Genomic DNA, 19,001 nt, shown 5'->3' with positions numbered 1-19,001 from the left:
TGGTCAAATTCTACCAATTCTTCTCGTGACTTGGAACAAATTGCTTCTTGCCTGTCTGCTCTCGCCTCTGGGCAGTTCGTCTAGGTGCAGTATGTGACAATTGTACGAAACGCACATATGTCTGTACAAATGATAGCTTGTGTTTCTACAGGAAAAATATGATTCTGTAAAGGCTGAGTATTTTCTGTTTTTATTAGTTAGTGTAGGTATTGGAAGCTAGAAGCAAACAGCAGCACAGAAATAGCTTTAACATATGGATATAACTTATATTAAATCAGGCATTCACTGTGTAAACTCATTTAAGGTCTCTTTTTTCTTCTGGACGTCCTTTGTGCTGGACTAAATTAGCCGTAGGGCTTGAAGCTTCTTGATAAATTCTGAGATGCTGACCCTGCCGAATCCTTGGCCAAAATCAGTGGATCTCCCTCATTTGGCACTCAAAAGCACACATGATGCTAGCTTTTTGTTTCAGTTACACATCTTCTTGGATATTCATGTTAATCTTGAATTTTCCTGTGAGGAATTGGCCAAATTTATCCACAACATACTTCTCTGGTTTCAGTCCATGCTACTCAATCCCTTTGATATTTTTTTTCTTTTCCCCTTGAAACAGGAAGACACTTAGTCCTGCATTTAATTTTACTGGAAGCACAAGGAAAGGAGTGGGGCTCTTTCATTTTGTTTTGACTCGGAAATTTTTCCCTTCTGGGTTGAGATTGCTACAGACTCAGTATTGTCTTTAGGTTGCAGCTTTCAAATGTGGGCCAAGCAACAATTGTGGCTTAGTGGTGTTTTAGTGAACCTTCTCAGACAGGCTGTGCAAACCCTGCTTTTCTGCACCATTGTGTGCAAAAGGCCCGCTTCTGGTCTGGGCTTTTAAATTAGAAAGGAGAAGTCTGTCACCGAATTGCCTGGAGGTATATAGGAAAGAATACAATGAAGGAAGCACAATCCCTTCTTCCTTGGTTCAGAACAAGGTATGTGCACAGGGGGGACAGACCCTTCACCCACCTGCATGAGCAAACCTGCACGGAAGCAGCTTGCCAATACCCTATACAAGATTTAGAATGAGCAAGGCAGGGTGCACTCTGATCTTTGCCAGCGTGCACGGTAGGATGCCAAGGTGGTTACTCTGTTCTTGTTTATAAATTACTGCTGTTAAGCTATTTATAGGCAAGTAAATAAGAATCTAAAGCAACTTATGTTCTCTTCTTGGCATGGTGCCATTATGGTGATGTCTTAGCTGGCATATGTTGTAACAAAGTGCTGCAGTGATTCAGCGTAGCTTTTCAGGGCTGTGTTGTGTGTCGATCTGGTGCCGCTGTTCCCTGTGTGCTGCAGTAGGAGCTCTTCTCCCACGAGGGCCTTGCCATGTGAGCCTGTTATCTCGAATCTCTGCCCGACTGCTACAGCCGTGTCGCATAGCCAGTTGCAACCTGCTCTTTTGATTCGCGTTCAGCATGGTTCAGATGCTCTTTGCAAGATCTTGCTGTTTTCCTTTTGCATTTGCTTGAGACAAGCATGCAAATGCTTCTGATCAAGAAAATCCCAGCTATGACTGCGAAGTAGCTGGCATAAATTAAAAACTGGGAGAGGGAGAGAAAAAGGCAGAAGAATTAATGAAAAACACATCAGGAAAACACTGTTGCTTCTGGAGATGACAGGCACTATTATTTTGTTTACCTGTGTTCTGGCATCGTTTCTCTATGTTCAAGTTTTTGTTTTGCAATTAAGCAAAATCTTAGCTTTTCCAGCAAATAGCAGATCTTTGAGGAATGAAGAACTGCCCCTTGCTTCCAGTCCTTATGCCTCTTAATAAACATCAGAGAGGGGAAGGGATATTTTTCTATTAGTGCAAGATGTAGAAGTAGCTTCACTACCTACATAGCCATGAATAACGTAAATGAAGGGTCTGAGTTGGTCCTTTTTTGCTCTTACTTGCACGTTTCAGTGCTGTCACCATGCTGGCTTCCGTAAATATACCATGACTTCGTATCAGTATTTCCAACAGTGGCAAGCCTATTTATGAAGTCCTACATATTGCTGTCATTAATTTTAAACTTTGAATTGTTAGTGTTTAATTCAATCTTTAATCTTTTAAGGTAACTTTTGCTTTCTCTGCAGAATATCTGAACAGCTTTAGTCTTTTTCAAATCCAGAAAGCTGCCCCAGCTGAGATCCCATCTGAGAAAATGCAGAAGTCAGTACGCTTCAGTTGACCTCATCCTGAGTGGAACTGGGCTGACCGAAGTTAGGGACACTGTTGTGAGATAGGATATCCCACCCCAAATTAAGTGCCCAAACTATGGTCAGAAAACTACTAATCATGCTGAGATACAGACCAGGTTTGCTCCTGAGATGGAATTAGAAGGCAGGTGTCCTTATCACTTGAGCTGAAATAACTCAAATAATCCAGGCTGTGTCTCATGATCTCAAACTCCCCTAAAAATAAGTGGTCATGTTGATTCTGCATCTCAGAAAACCAGCCTGAATTTTTGGGCAGAGAGGATGTTATTCGGTTGTCCTATTAATTAGCAAAAGTTGGTCAGATAGCCCGATTATTTATGTTCTGGTGTATCTGCCCTTAAAAAGTCAAAGACCAGCATCTGTGATCCTAAATGCTGCACTAAAAGGCAAAAGGGAAGAATGATGGCGGCACAAGGAAAGAGCAAGTTGTCCAGATTTCTGTAGATGAAAGAGGGAATTAAATTGTCCTTTGGCATAGCAGTTTCTTTCTGGGTAAACTTTTGAAGATGAATTGGCTAAGCATTAAATGGGAAGCAGAATCATAGAATAATTTGGGTTGGAAGGGACCTTTTAAAGGTCATCTAGTCCAAGCCCCCTGCCATAAGCAGGGACATCTTCAACTAGATCAGGTTGCTCAGAGCCATATCCAACCTGAGCTTGAATGTTTCCAGGGATGGGGCACCTACCACCTCTCTGGGCAACCTGTGCCAATGTTTCACCACCCCCATTGTGGGGGGGGAAAAAAAAAAGTCTTAAAATCTTCCTTGTATCTAGTCTAAATCTTCCCTTTGTTTAGCTTAAAATCATAACCCCTTGTCCTATTGCAATGGGCCCTGCAAAAAAGTTTGTCCCCATATTCTGATAAGTCCCCTTTAAGTACTGAAAGGCTGCAACACGGTCTCCTTGGAGCCTTCTCCAGGATGAACAAGCCCAACTCTCTCAGCCTGTCTCCATAGGAGAGGTATTCCACCCCTCCGATCCTTTTTGTGGCCCCCCTCTGCACCCTCTCCAACAGGTCCATGTCTTTCCTGTGCTGAGGGCTCCAGAGCTGGATGCAGTACTCCAGGTGGGGCCTCTGGAGTAAGTTAAGAGCACTCACCTGAGTCACTATGTTCAGTCCCAGGCCTTTTGAATCCACGACGACTACTGTAAGAATGGTCTGAATCACCAGTGCAACAAAGTTGTTGAATCCAAACATCAAGGCGTAGCGCTCCATGCTCAGATTGACTGCAATCTGGAACCTAAGGTGAGACTGGCAGGTCAGTTACTTCACACTGTGTGAAAGGTTGTTCCTCTCAATTTAGTTGATGAAGAAAAACCATCCATACAGATGATATATTAAGGATGGAGTAAATAGTGCAAATAATGCTTCATTTGTTTGCTTCCTTGTTTGCTCCAAGCAACGTCTTGACTACCATAGTGTATTTTGATGTTATTTTTACTTGCCTGTGTTGCTTTTCCAAAACATGTTATCTGGTGATCTGCTTTATCCAGTTAGGAATCAGATCTCTTTAATCATCCTCTTTGTTTCTCCTCTACCTTCACAAACTGTGCAAGACAGGTTGTAAAGTCTCCATAGAGGCTTTGAAAGACATGTCCAGACAAACCCTGACCTGACCTGGCATTGGCAGGAGTTCTGCCCTGGCTGGGATGTTAGACTAGAAGGTCACTATGGGTATCTTCTAACCCACTTTTCTATGATGGTGTGAATCACTTCTTGCTTTGTGGCTGGACAGTTGAGGTAGCATACCATTTATTTCTGTCAAGAGTCTGTAGATTTGCCTTGCAATTTCTTTTTTGACAATAATTGGAACACCTTTTCTTGCAATATTTACCTCCAAAGTTTCTATCTGAACAAATATGTGCTAGTCCGGCAGCACCCTCTTGGTTTTTATCAGGGCTTTTTTTGTGCAAGCTTTTACTTTTTTTTTTTTTTTTTTTGGTAGAATATGCTGAAGTAGTCCAGGTGTGATCCACTACAATGTACTAACAATCCACCAAGATGAAAACAGAGGATTCACTTGGCTTCATTAGGTATACCTTTTGTCATGCATTATAGTTTTAGCAGTTTTTTGAAATGATATCTGAATCATTTGGGGGTTTGACATAAAAAATTCACTGGGTATTTTTGTTAATGAAATAGTTTGGCATGTCTAAAGACATTCCAATAAATAAAATAACTGGAGTAATAAAAATGTTTTATATTTATTACACAGATTACATATTTTTTATTTATATTATTTTTATTTTTCTATTTCTGACAACAGAATAGCTTGATCTCCTAAGAGAGTCTGAGGTTTTTATATGTCCAATGTTTTCTTTTCTTGTTTACATCATGGTATCATTAAGGGTTATATGTATAAAATTATGTTGGGGAATACTGTATGCCGAATCTTTTCTTGCATTCATGCAATTCATAGCTTGCTAACAAGTATATCAGCAAGCTGGTCTAGACATAATTGGATCTTAAGGGATGGTTTTCTAGGCATGCTTGTCCCTCTTGTTCACTTGGCATCTTCTATGCCAGGAAGAAGGAAAATAGCTTTTATGTTTTGCTGTTACTATTGCCTTTAGTAATAAAGATGCCTTGTACGTTGTTTAATTTCTGCCTAGGTATACGTTCAATGTCCTTTTAATAATTTTTTTATGGTTGTTTAGAAGAATGAAAACAGCATAACTAGACACTTAAGTGTCCTTGTCTTTACCTAAACAGTTATGTCTAGCATTAGATCGGTGACCTCTGAGTAAAAGGAGGGATGTCCAAACTTAAAGTACTGTTGGTATTTTGTGTATAATAGTAGCACTGTAAGGTTTTATACTTACGTTGCTATTGTTATGAGGAGCATATAGCATGCTTTGAAAATGAGATAGCCGGCGTAACATGCCCAGATGTTGGTAGTGAAGTGCATGAGAAATAGAGAACCAGCATCTATTGCAGAGAAGATCCCTAAAGCCAGTTCTCCAAAAAGGTCCCAGTTAATTTTCATATATTGTACTACAAAAGATGTTACCGAACCTAGAAAAAGAGGAAAAAAACCATGTAAATATTGTATCTGTTCTATATCCTACATCACCAAGTCTTGCTACCCTCACATGCTGAAAGGCAATGCTGAAGAATGAAGCAGAATAGCTCTGGAAAGCATTTCTAATCACTTCTAAGTTGTGCAGATGACTGGTCATTTTTAGACAACCGCATAAATCAAGTGTCTGCCATTCCTTTCTTAATGTTTTATTCACAGGATAAACTCTTATATAGAAAGATTCATTATTTATCTGTCTGTACCCAGCGTGTATCTCTAGGGAGAGAATTAGTAACACAGTTTGGAATTCAAGAAGAACAATTCTTCCAGCTTCCACTAGCTTACTTTATAGATAAGTTAGTAAATAATTACCTTCTAGTGTAACAGTTTAGCTCAGTGCAGCTAAACTCTCGAAAAAGGGAGTTTTGTGAGGTATCAAGTGAATGTGTTCAGGGAAATGAGAAAGGACAGGCACTGTTTGCTTTTGGTGGGCCTGCTACAAAGATGCATCTGTTGCAAAGGCAAACCAATCCATCTTAGGGTTCTCATCCAATTTTAAAACTCCTGCACCTCTACATTGAGAAACGGGCAATTCCGTGAGAAAGAGGAATTCACCAAGGAGTAGACACTACAGGAGTTGCGTGCTTCTAATTCGTAATTCAGCTGGTCGTTTTAGTTCCCCACCTCAAGACGAGAGTAATTTTTAATCTTAGAAGTATCTGTTTCTCCTTAATGACTGTGAGGCTAACCTGAATGACCAGGTATGATGTAGATGTGTTTATTTTCCCTGGTGGGTCACACCCCAATGTCTTGTGCAAGTTCTCTACAGCAGCACAATATGAATATGTGAAACACTGCCAAGCCAGGGTGGTATCTTCTGATGTTAGCTTTTGATAACATTACTTTGCTTATGCGGTGCGGGCATCTGCTTCCGGTGGAAAAGAGTAATGGTTAATATCAGTAGCGTAATGAATTCAATAAGGTCTTTTCTGCAAATTTCCATATCTTGAAATGACTAAAATTCTTCTTTCCCTCCTGCTGCGCAAGAGTATTTCACTAGCAAGATCTTAATGAGAGGATTATGTTCTTTTACACTAAAATATTTATGAAAAACTTCTTTCATCTGCGTAAGCTGATACCGTTGTTATGGGGACTGTGTGATATTTGTTTGGGGAAAAAAAAAAAAAACCCAAAAGAAACACGGGTACCTCTGAATGGATTTAGAAGTTGGATGCAAGGTCCATGTGACTTGTACACACTCTGCATACCAGTAGGATAAAGTTGGGTGTCCCAGCCATAAAGAAAAATAGCATAGCTTGCATTTGAACAGTTTTGTACACCACAGAACTAGATTTTGAGTGCCCAATGCATACGCTGGCTTCCTGGAGCATCTGCAATGGACTGGCACTTTAAAAATGTTCTAAAGTAAAACTTCAGAAGCTGTCTTTGTGATCGATGCTTAGACACTAACTTACTCAGAAAAGTTGCTATTGCTTCAACCGCTCCATTGTACACTGCAGAGCTGTGAGAGGGGGCTCTGAAGTCCCACAGCACTTGGATATAGTTCAGAACCTGGTTGAAGCCTGCCGTAGCCAGAGCCCACCACAGGGACCAGTAGAGAAGTTTCCTAGAGCTGTAGCAGTCCCTCAGGTCCTTGCTCAGCTGCACCAGGACTCTGAGCACGTGATTCTGGGGCTCGGCGTTATCAGCCTGCGCTTTGGGTGTTGGTCCCCTGTCAGCAGATACGGAGCCCTCGTCCTTGTGGCAGCTCGATGGCCCGTCGGGGCCAACTGAGGCCACGGCGGCTTTATCTGGTGCTGGGGGAGTTGGCGAGACATCCTTCCTGTGGAAGAACATGCTCTTTTGAGGCATTGGGAGGAAAAAGGAACACACGAATGCCAGGGACACGGAAGCCAAAGTAATGGCGTTAAGGTGAAAGTAGGATACGTCTGCTAAGGAAACCAGCAGCTGTCCCAGCACGGCGGCAACGGTGGCCGCAACCAGAGTGATACTTCTGCAATAGCTCGTCACTCTCTGATAGTGATCGGGGCTGACAACGCTGTAGATGTAGGCGTAATAAGCGACCTCAGTGGCTGTCGCCATCCCGTAGAAGAATTCCACCATCTGCATGGCCAGCACTCCGTGTGCGAAGAGCAGCAAGAGCCACGTGATGATGAAGCTGATGCCCTGGAGGTGGAGGACGGGCTTGTAGCGCGCGTAGTCTGTAATCAGGAAGACTGGGAAAAGGAGTGCAAGGTAGGAGTATGTCCAAACTGGGAAAATCTGGTTGGTAACCTAGAAGAGAAGAGGAAATCTCTGTGTTGTTACTCTTGGGAAAAGTAGTTCATTTATTTAAAATGGCTTTGTAGAGGGAAGTTTTTGCTCTGAAGGAATTCATAAAATATATAACCACACCGAAGCAGCATATGACTGTTGAACAGGCAAGTGGATCTTAAATCCATTAAATGGATCTTTTATTTATGCCATCTGCTGCAAATTGTGACCTGCCAAAGCTGGTTATAGTGTGCTTTTTTTTTCTTTTCTTAAAAACTTTGTTCAAAGTTTGTCTTTTTTTTTTTTTGCTGTTCCATATAAAAGAAAAGGCAAAGTGAAATCATACCTCATCTATGGTGAGGTTTTTATCTGGTCCTGTTAGATAGGGGGTTAGGAAAGGTTCTGATGGTTTCATCATGTAGAAGAATCCGTAGAGGCAGAGAATCAAGGTGGGAAAAATCCAAGTGCTGCTTTTTTCTTGCTTCCAGCAATCCATGGTCTCTGCAGCAAAGCTGAGGAGGAAGTTTGTTAGAAGAATGATACTGCCCATGCAATTGCAGAGATGTCTTGTAATTGATTTTTATTTTGTGGTTTCTAATGCTAAGGAGTGCTCTTTAGAGGCTGGCAGTTGGAAAACATTTTTCTTCATAACTTTAAAGTGAACAGCTTTTCCTTACATTTGCTGTTTGTCTTTGTAGATAGTGTATAAAGACTATAACTGGGAGAAAAATTACGCTGTCATTCAGTCTGCACTGATCAAGCTAACCACAGGAAAAGCATTTCTAGACAAAAATCACTGAAGACAGCTGAGCACTGAGATTCACCTGACACCATGACTGATCACAGCCAAGCACCATGTCGAATGACAAGTAACTAGTTCAGGATTGCTGTTTTTTTGTTTTTTCTTTTTTGCCTCCTAGAATGCGCACGACGTTCCTGTTATGGAAAGCTGGTAACTCTGGAGCTTAGTAGATGAGAGTCACTAGTAAATACAGAAAGAATGTGTCAAGCTAGATCCTCAGCTGGAATTAACTGTGTCAGAAGTCCAGTTTGGATACAGCCATCCTATTTTCAATCTATTAAAAAAAAAAAAAACCATTTGTGGTCACTGAAAGCAATAGTTCACACTAAAATTAAATGAAACAGATATTTTTGTTCTTGTCTCCATCTGAGACTTATGGAATAAATTAAACTTCGCAACTCTGCTGGACAGACCCCAAAGGGAAGTAAAAATGGGCATAATGGGGGGGCATGCAAAGGAAACAGACAGTAAGTTATACTCCATGTTGGTATAGGCAATGTCAGGAATCTAAACATGTACAATTTATCTTTTACGTCCTCTGGAAGGTGCTCATTGCCAGCTGGGATTTCCATCACTCTGCTTTTAACTTTTACCTCTTTACTTCCTGAGAACTTGTGTTTTCAGGCAGAAGTTTTAATCTTAAAAATGAAGTATTTTGCAGGCAGTGTTTTTCTTCAAACTTTTTTGTGAAAGCTGAGGAAAGATCTCTTTCAAAACAGTCAAAAATGTTGATGTACCTGTTGACTACATCACTCCAGAATGGGTGGGCAGACAATCCTCTCATAGGGTGTAATACATAATGTATAAGGCAGCAAGAATTACGCATCTTCTTTTCTAACTTCACACCATGACAGCACATTTTACTAATGACCTAACACACTAAGATATGGGTGCAGATCAAAGGGAATTTGAATTACTTTATTTTATGCGTAACAGCTGAAACCATTGACTTTACATCAGAAATTAGTTTAGCTCTGTGTCAGCTCTGTAGCGTGAACCACTAGAGGGCAAGATGACGCCAGCAAAGGAAAAACGTTATATTCAGTGTGCTCAGGGAAAGAAGCATTTCTGCCCCTTCTTCCTCCTGTTGTTGTAATAGCTTCTGCTGCAAACATGGCTTTGGCAGGACTGGTTTTGGCCCTGCCCAGGATTACAGTCACTTAGTCACCATAACATCCCCTCACTCTCCTTTCACATGATAATCATTACAGTGTTACAGCACCCTAATACCAAGTGAATGGTTTATGTCGTACCCAGAGGTTCTGAGAAAGGCATCAGGAAGGGAAATGAAAAGCATCTCTAGCACTGTAACGAAGCACATTTGTACAAGTTAGCCAGGTTGTATTTTTCCCTTCCCAGCCTAGATTCTCTGCTCCCGTCTGCTTCAGGTCCTGCCACGTTTAGTGGTAACTTGGCAGTGCTGGGTTAATGGTTGGACTTGATGATCTTAAAGGTCTCTTCCAACCAAAACAATTCTATGTTTGCTCTCCCCCTGGTAGGCTGTGTGACACAAAGGCAGCAGGTCTCATGGATCCTTTCAAAATGTCCCGCACCTTGGGAGGTGAGTGGGGCAAACCGCTGTATTCCCAGGGCTCGCAGCGTAATCTGTGTTGCACCTCTGCTGCTGCCCGCCTGTGGCAGGGCTGTGCCACTGTTTGCAGTAATTTCTGTTTTGAGCTATGTACAGAAAAACTTAAGTTGTGCTCTGGTCACTGCGCGCCTCCAGTCCCAGCACATGCACTGTTTGGGGTTTTCTGCTAGATATCCACCTCTAATCTGTAGATTTACTCTTTGAGGCACCTGTGAAGTCAGATGAGAATTTTCCCACCTGATTTAAGCAGCTGTGCAGGAAAATACCTGCTGCTGGTGCTGAGTGGGGAAAGGCAGTGGACTGAGGGCTCTCAGCCTGCTTTGACCTTGGGGAGCGGGAGGTGGGTGCTGCTCCATCTGCAGTGGGTGGGATGGAGCCTCACACCCCAGCCCGTCGCTGTTGGTGAAGGGCTCTGCTGCAGCCCCAGCTCAGCTCTGCCGGCTGCTGGTATAACTGCTCCTTTCTGTATTCATAAACACAAACCTCTGACAGCGAGACCTCCACCTTCGTGCTTAAGGGGGAGGGATCCAAATCGTTCCCATTCAGTCAGCCCTTATGGTCAACTTATCTTTCACAAATGTAGGTCTTTCTTAACTTTTGGGGAGTTGATGGGATGCCTTGCTGTCATTCTGCGGCTAAACAATCCTCTGTTTCTTGTTTCCCCCAGTTCATTCTTGGTTAATGCCAGAGCTGTCACCTGTTCTCCCACACAGCCTGACCCAGCCTCCCAGTTCCCCACTGGACTGCTCTCTTCTTTCCTCCTTTTTTCCTTTGTCACTGCAGGAATTTTGATTTCCAAAGTTCATATATAATCATACCTTGTCTGCTGGAGCTTCTGCTGGAGCTCTTCCTTTCTTACTTCCAAAGGAAAAGTCCTCTTTCTGTATTTCCAGTCTTTCTTCTGGCTGTCCTGTGTGTAATGCGGCTACTGGACTCCCTTTGGGTTTTGTGCTTTTCCTGTTCTTCTGGTATTTCAGCTTGCCCTCATGACACCTCCTTTGAAACCATGTCCAGCTGGCTTGCTTTCAGCACCCTTAAAGGAACAGCCAGACAATCCTGGCCTTGCCCAAAGGCAGAAGTAAATCAAGACCCAAACTGCAGTTTGGTGCTTGACTGGCACAAAAGCAATAGAGCTAATCCTGTTCCCAAAGAATTTTGGATCTGTTTTACGGGGTGCATGGATCTGTTTTACATGGTATGAGGCCTGGGACCCACCTGTGTCTCAAACTGGTCTATATTAAAGATGGAGCAGTAGCTTTGCATGGGTAACAACAGAGATGAGGGAGGACAAATATCAGTGTTCCAAGATATAAATGTTTCCCCACTAAATACATGAGGTTTCATACTATTCTGGCAGGTTTAAAAAATAAAACACTCTGCTCTGCTTCCCCTTGACTGCTGTTTGTTAGGAAATTTCTCAGATGTTTGGCTTAGGCTGGTTCTCACAGTCCTACTGAAGGCGGAGATGGCCCTCTAGTCATCTTCAGAAGATCCTGTGGGACTCACAACAGCAAAGGATGCTATCTGATTTGCACAAAAAGTATGTATCTACAAATCTAGATCCATTCCCACCCTGGTCTTACAGCATATAGGTCTGGAACAAGGGATATAACAATTACTTAGGAATGTAACCCAACAGAGTAGGAAAATGATAAATTTGTAAATAACAATGAATTATCCAATAATTTTAGAGGAAGGCAGCTCTTCAGTTCATGCACAGTAAAATGGGAGAGTAACTTTAGGGAGTTATACAGGAATATGAAAACCATACGAAATTCCCTGCTGCGTCAGATGAGTTGCCCTACTAGGCCAGTCCTTTGCCTTCAGCCTTGGCCATGCTTTGCAGCCTTTTTGCCTCCTACTCCTCAGCAGTCAAAGTTACAGGATTAGTGACATTAGAAGGGCCATCCCTGCCTGTTGCCTTTATGTCATTTGTTTGTTGATCTGTTATCCGCGAATTCATCTGATCCTGCCTGGGACACTGCTGTATACTTATGTGAGCTTTTGTGATGTATGTGAAACTAATGCATGAAAAAAGGATCTAATAATTCCTTTTGGCGCCTTCCCAGCCATCAGTCACCATCTGGCACTGATCCCAGAGCTATTTTGGTTCTACATGTTTTACTGAAGCTGTAGCTATAGCAGGTGACAGCCCGTCTGAGAGGAGACTGTGTATACCTGCATTTGATTTTGTTCTTGAGGGCTTTTGCTAAAATGCAGAGAACTTCTGTTAAAGCGAATAGTGTTACTCTCTGTTTGCATTGACTTACTGAGGTAAAAATCCAACTCAAATTTCCTGGCACTCAAAAAAACCCCCAAATTCTGTTTTTCCTGTAATGTAATAATGAGAAAGAACGATTTAAGTAACTTCCAGTGATTGATGTTTGTATTTTCTGCTTTCAGATCCTCTTTTATCCTCTATTAGCTGTTCTTTCCATACTCTTTAGTCCATCTCATTTGTACTTAAAACTTCATCCTTTTTCACTGATTCATATCTGAATGCCATACGGAAGACAGTAAAACTGGTGGGCTTATGCAAGATTTTGGTCAACTTGAGCCCTATGTCATAAGCTGCCTGCAGCAGAGCTTGGTTGCTGGCTTTGAAGGGGACTGTGCTATTTACGCTGAGTTTGACTGTAGTCTGGTCGGAAGCAGAAGTATGTTCTTCTGCATGGAGGGTGGTCTGGGGGATCTGTTTAGAACTGGCATCCCAATTCTGTTCAGTTGGGAAAGGGAGGACTCTGTAAGACCTGCAGAAAAGGTGAATTTTCTAGTAGTAGTATATCCTAAAGAGTTAATGCAATATGGTCTCTAATGTTTCAAGGATACAGGAACATTCTGAGGAGAGAAGGGGTGGAAAAAACAGTAAGAGAACAAACCTCTGTCACCCCAGTACCTTCTCCTGCCTCTGCTGCCCCTTGGGCTCGATCCTGCTGTTATCTCTGGTGCTTTACAGGATGGCACCAAGGCTGAGCGCCTCACCTTGGCTGTGAGGTACGTCTCTCTCTCTCACTCAAACTGTCTGGTTGGGGCCTGACTTAGGCACTGGTTTTCAGCTCCCAAATCACATCTGTTTCTTGACACCTGCATAATTCGGGAGAAGAGACTTTGCAAATCAAACTGATGATGGCTTATACTTTTTGAAAAATGTGTACTACGCTCCTTCAAAGAAAGAGCGATAGCAAAGAAAACTTACTGTGGCTAACGCTGAAGATTTTTCTCAATTGGTGGTCAAATATAGCCCACGCACAGAAAGGTTGCACTGGCAGTTATGAAGATTAAACTGCCTTTTTGTTGGATTCCTCAGACTCAGGAGTACTCACAGGGTAAGTTCACGTTTTGATTTATGGAGGAGCAGATATTTATCTCTTCTCATGCACTACATGCCCATTTTGGGAACGAGCTGACGTTTGCTGTCTGAGCTTGAACCCCGCAGTGTGTGGGTGAGGATTTCCATAACTCGCCTCTCAGCTGAATCTCACACAGGGTTCTCAAGGTGGAGAGACTTTCGCATGCTGGGCTCAAATGCTTTCATCTGAGACACTTAAATGCTTATGCAAAGTCTAGTTTTGAATATTTAGCTAGAAAGTACTAAGTGCATTACTCCGAGGGGTAAGTTAGAGAATACATTCAACCAAATTAATGTTTCAGGTATTTAGTTTAAATGTAGACTTATGATTAATTCCTTACTAAAACATAATGACACAACCTTATTTTTCACTATGCTGATACTTACATAGGGCTACTGTCCTTCCTTTTTATCCAGTCACCCTTCTTACTCATGTCACTAGAGTGTGCATTGCCATCCGCACCGTGCAGGGTAGTGGCTGTTGGTAGCAGTGCAGGATCTGGAACTAACAGCTGTGTCATTAATCACCACTCTAGGACATTTCGGGGGAGTTAATTCTTTTTTTTTCTTACAGGCAACATTTTGGTGGTGGCATACTTGGATGTTTGTGTAAGTTAGGCCTGGAGCTCTTGGTCTTGCTACCAACAGAGCACGTAGGGGTTTTGTGATGAGTTTATACAGACTGGTTGAACCTACCTTGTTTCCAGTGCCATTCTTTATGTCCCCTTTTGTATGCTGCTAACTTTGGGCCAGCTCTAGGTTGAAAGGAGTGCTTTATCCTCTTAAACTCCTGTTATTGGCCAGGGAAAGTTAACTTCAATATCTTCAGCTTTCTACAACATAAGTCACTGGTTGGATTTTCTCCTCTTCTGGTTACAGTTTCATTGTTGAATTAAATGTAGGTGACAGGTCAACACCTTGATAGTTGTGAAAGGGGAAGTGGCATCCAATTTACACTGAGTGTCCCCTTGGGAGCATTGCCAAGACTTTAGAGGGATGTATGACATCCTTATTTGCATCACTGTGACGTGCCTTGTAGCTCTCTGGTTTGCTTCTTATCTCTTGAGAAAACCAGATAGAGATTTTGGTACGTTTCCAACTAAAGGTGTTTCATGTTGTCTGACGACTGGGTTTGTTAGTTGGGCAATATCCCCCTTTTACTTTCTCGCTCTAATTGGCACAAAACACGCTCTGGTCTCCTAGCTGAGGGCTGCAAAGCAGTGTGGTCCAGAGGAGCCACAGAGCTGAGCCAGAAAATGGTCCAGCCATGTGAAGGTATCTCCTGATACTGTTCTGCTACAAAATTCATTGTTCAAACTGAAGCTGTTTGTGAGCTTTGCTGTATCTTCTTCTTTGATTTATAGGCCTGAGAATGCTGGAAAACTAAATTTTAACGTTTTCAACCTTGATTTTCATGTTTCAAAACTACTTTTGAACAACAACAAAATATCAAGCAGGTAAGTTGAATAGATGGTAAAACTTTTAGGTTTGAACAGAAAAATTATATCTTACGTATAGTCTCCCTCTTGGTACTGCATTATATTTTAGCTCTAATAGCCAAATTTATTGCAATTTTACCAATAGAAAGGTACTGTCTTGAAACTTTTAAAACAGAAAAATGAAATTCCAAAATAGTGTGATCCAAAGTTTACTGGAAGTTGGAGAAAGTCTTCCTGTTGTGTTCAATGAATGTTACAGTAGGGCAGAAAGGTTTACAGAAGAATAGGCTATACCTAGTTCTTTTTCTTTTCCTTACATCTTCCTTCCAGATCATCAGCAGAGGACAGGAACTACTACTTTGTCAGTGGGATTCTCTGGGGATTTTCCTTTTATTTCAAATTTTATGTGGTGGTTGCCGTAGGTCTGCAGCTGACTTTTGTGCAAATGCTGGGTATACTGGGCTCCAGTTTCCTTCTGCCTCCCACGTAGTATGTCTGTCAGCTCTTCTACTGGCATAGAAGCCATCAGTGTTTAAAGGAATAACAGCAGTTTGATGGCAATTCTGGATGAGGTGGAGGATAAATGATTCTGGCGAGAAAGAAGTGGTTGTATTTTTGTTGTGACTGCAAAGTTATCTTTCACCATCACTTTAAGATTGTCGGTGTGGTTCACACGTTGGCTTTGAGCTCTTCACTTCTGCAAGCAATGTGGTTGAAACATGTCTGTTTTCTGTGGCTGATAAGGACATTTTGTTTAATACTTCCTTGATATGAGCTACACGTTACATGTGAGAATGAAACAATCGCTTTCATAAAGTACTGAATGCTGTAAAAGTTGTGGCCTGTTTTCTCATCAGTGCCAACCACAGATCACTCCCATGACAGCTATGAGCTCCACATGACCAATGAGCCAAGTAATCTCTGGATACAGAGCTTGGGCAACTCTCGTTGGTTTTTTTTGGTAGAAATGAAAAAACTCATTTTTTTTAATTCAATGCAATCATTGTTCAACACTGTAACAAAAAATGAGTAAAAATCATGCTTTTAAGTGATGAGGAAGAGAATAAAAGAATCTATTAAGCTTCACTTTTAGAATTTGAAAGACACTTCAGTCATGGATGGATGAGTGTAGTATGCAAACCCCAGCCCCAAACCCCCCCATATCTCTAAGTTTACTACTTGATGATTGGACCTGGTAACTTTGCTATCCTATTTGTATTTTTTGTAATGATGCTATACAATATAATTCATTATACACTCTTAGCTTGTGCTATAGCCTTTCTTTGATTGCATACTTTCTTTCATCTCCAGTGAAGCAACAAAAAGGAAATGATATATAGGTCAAAGAAAGCTCATTTAAATTAGTTAATACTTCTAGTGACGAATGGTGTCTTATCACGTATCGCCAAAGAGAGGTGAGACGAAAAACCTGAAAGGATTTCTAAGTAACTTTCCGTGTTGAAAGATCACTTTCTGAGGCGTGTTCCCTTGTACGCTTGTCCTACAGACTTCCCACTAGTGGCAGATTTTGCCCTGTCGTCATGGATGGACATCTTGTTTCAGAGATGCAAATTTACATTTGCACAACTCATGTGTGTAGGAAGTTTCAGCTCAGCACCTCCACTCTACCTCTCCCCCAGCCCGCCTCAAGGTGCCTCTCGCTACAGACACTATGGGAGACTCTGAATCATTGCAACAGCCCAGGTAGTGGAAAGCCCTGCTGGGAGAATGTTTGTCACATTTTCACAAGTGCACATAACTAGCTGGATGCTTCACTTAATGCTAAATATCTATGACATTTGAGAGAGACTTAAAATAAATGTGTCATGCTGCATGTGTTTGCTTGAAAGTAAGAATACTTGTACTCAAAATGTCCTGGATTGTTCTAATACCTTGATTTCTTGCCAGCTCAGAAGAGTCTGGATAATAGAGTCACCAAACACTTGCACATGTTTTTGCTGGTTTTGGCGTTTTTTTGGTGCGTTTTTTGTTTTGCCTTTTTTTTGTTGGTTCGATTTCCCCCCCCCCCATCCCTGCCCCAGCATTGTGCTGGGTTTTGTCCTTTTCATAAAGAGTATTATTATTTTTTTTTATTATTTGGTCCAAGATTTTCTCCACCTGCCTTCATCTTCCTGTTAGTCCTTTCAAAGGCAGCAGTTACAGTGTATGGGTTGTGTCCTGAAAGTATCCTGAAGCTCTAGCCCTGGCTCCCAGGTCTCTCGGTGCACTAGGTTGTCTACAAACAGGAAGGAAAAGGACAACAGTCCTCTGATCTGAGGAAGGCTAAGTCTAGTTACTCGAGGCAAAGACGTTCTTGTAAAACACAGTTCATTTTGGAATAGCAGATTTGTCAAGCCCAGATTGCTTGGCTTAAAACATCTTGTGTTTGAGCAGCTTCTCTGGCCCTGCTTCTTGCAGAACAAGCCCTTGTTGTTTATGGGAGCCCCTGAAGCTTGTGCGCAGTGTCCCGTGGTTGGGAACAGCACCTTCCTTAAAGCCCTGGCCAAGGGCCTAACCAACAGGACACTGCTGTGGCTGACTGGAGTTGTCCAGTGGGCTGACTGGAGTTTCCCAGGCAATCAGTAAGTGGAGAAAGACTTTGAAAATGAGAACAAGCAAGATATGCTAGAATCAGCCAAGGGGAACCTTGTAGAAAGAAGAAAAATGACCCTGGAAGACATTTCCTTAATGGGAGCTAGGGCAAGACTGCCCTTAGGGGGGCCCCCAAATGCCTCTTGTGTAAATGAAGAGGTGAGGACTAGATCTAGAAAAAGAGTTTTAAGGGTATAGGAGGATAAGAAAGGCAGTATCTCAGTTGTTATGCAAAACAACCTGTGAGAGTCAGGATGGAAGGACCCAGGGCTGTGGTCTCCTTGGAAAAAGAGCAGGACTTTTGGACAGAGGGAAGTCTGAGCTGGCTGTTTTGGACAACCAAGGTTTAAATCTCCCCAGAGGAAAGTCCCTATAATGTAACTGTGTAGTGCTGAAAAGCTACAGCAATTGCAGCATTTGCCTTGAGAAGGCCTGTGTCCATGGCTACTCTGCCAATGTTTGTGACACAACCACTCAAAAGTTTTAACTAATATCTATTAAAAACAAACTTGTTTGGGTTTTGTTTGGCAATCCAAAATAAGCACGTATTACTGGATATTTTTATTGGTCTTCCAATAATACATGACAAAACACCAGCTATGTCAATCGTGCGCTAAGTAGTCCAGAGTGATCAAGTGCTCTATGTCAAGTGAGACTTAGTAAAGCTTTCAGTCAATGAGTTCTCTTGGTCAACTTAAAATGTTACTTTTTCATGTCACTTAGTTCTTCTTTCTTCTCTTTTCTTTTTAGGGTTTGTTTTATTGGTTTTAGGTCAACTTGAGGAAGCAAATGTAGAACACGAGAAAAAAAAAAAAAGCAGCTTCATGTTTTCTAAATTATTTTCTTCTAAGAAAAAACTATTCAACATGTTTCAATTGAAGTCATGAATAGCATCTGCCCACCTAAAACTGCACTTCTAGTGAAATTTTTATGTGCCAGATTTTTTTCCCACCTCCATACTAGTCTACTAATTTTCAATCTGGAAAATGTCACATACGTATCTCTTTCATAATTGCCAAGGAATAGTATCTTTTTCTCTTCTTTCTAAATTAAATATTTTTTAAGTGCAAACCTCATTTGTTAGTACTGAAAGCTGCATTGATGTTCAGGCTGTGGATTTTGGTCCCAGCCACTCTTCTTTTCCAGATCTTCTCTGTACATCTCTGGGAAACAGCCATGCCACAGCAGTGGAAAAGCACTGACCAACACGCGTAGAGGTGGTGAGGTGGGGGCTATAGAAAACCAGAAGCTTCAGGCTTAATTTCAGTGGGGTTATATGATGAGTCTAGTGCTAAAAGGTTGCTGACAGCTTTTTTTGGGTGAAGATTCCAGAGTGTTAGACCACAGTAAATCCCACGGCTTCTTTTTGTAACCAGGTTCCTTATTATCTACAAATAACACCTGGTGGTCTCAGTCCCTTGCAGGACATACATATTGTATCCTCTCAAGTGATTCCTTCCCTTCTTCCCCACCTTTGTAGAAGTTATGCAGAAAACTGGCACTTCTTGACCTCTTTAGTGGTCAGAAAAGTATTAGTCTAAATGTTTCTTTTGTTGTGTCTGTTATGCCTAAAGGCACATACAAATTTAGACTGGAAAGGAGATAAAGCTGTAATGAAGAAAACCTAATGTAACCTAGACCTCGGCTTGGTAGGGAGCTTTTAATTGTTTCTTTTGTTGACTATTTT

The 19,001-nt window shown here is 41.8% G+C and overlaps 1 protein-coding gene across 1 annotated transcript; it reads right to left on the bottom strand.

The window, feature by feature from the left end:
* Positions 1-192: 192 nt before the first annotated feature.
* Positions 193-10,870, bottom strand: LOC134517214 (thiamine transporter 2-like). Its single transcript, XM_063338489.1, has 6 exons — positions 10,753-10,870; positions 7,888-8,053; positions 6,743-7,562; positions 5,071-5,263; positions 3,347-3,488; positions 193-1,586 (listed from the first exon to the last, which is right to left on the bottom strand). The coding sequence occupies exons 2-6, from the start codon at positions 8,035-8,037 to the stop codon at positions 1,407-1,409; spliced, it is 1,485 nt and encodes a 494-aa protein (XP_063194559.1). The 5' UTR covers positions 8,038-8,053; positions 10,753-10,870; the 3' UTR covers positions 193-1,406.
* Positions 10,871-19,001: the final 8,131 nt, after the last annotated feature.

This window comes from Chroicocephalus ridibundus, chromosome 6, assembly GCF_963924245.1.
Source record: "Chroicocephalus ridibundus chromosome 6, bChrRid1.1, whole genome shotgun sequence".
In the NCBI taxonomy this organism is placed as follows: Eukaryota; Metazoa; Chordata; class Aves; order Charadriiformes; family Laridae; genus Chroicocephalus; species Chroicocephalus ridibundus.
The sequence above is the reverse complement of the archived record's forward strand: the minus strand, read 5'-3'. Positions and strand labels throughout refer to the sequence as shown.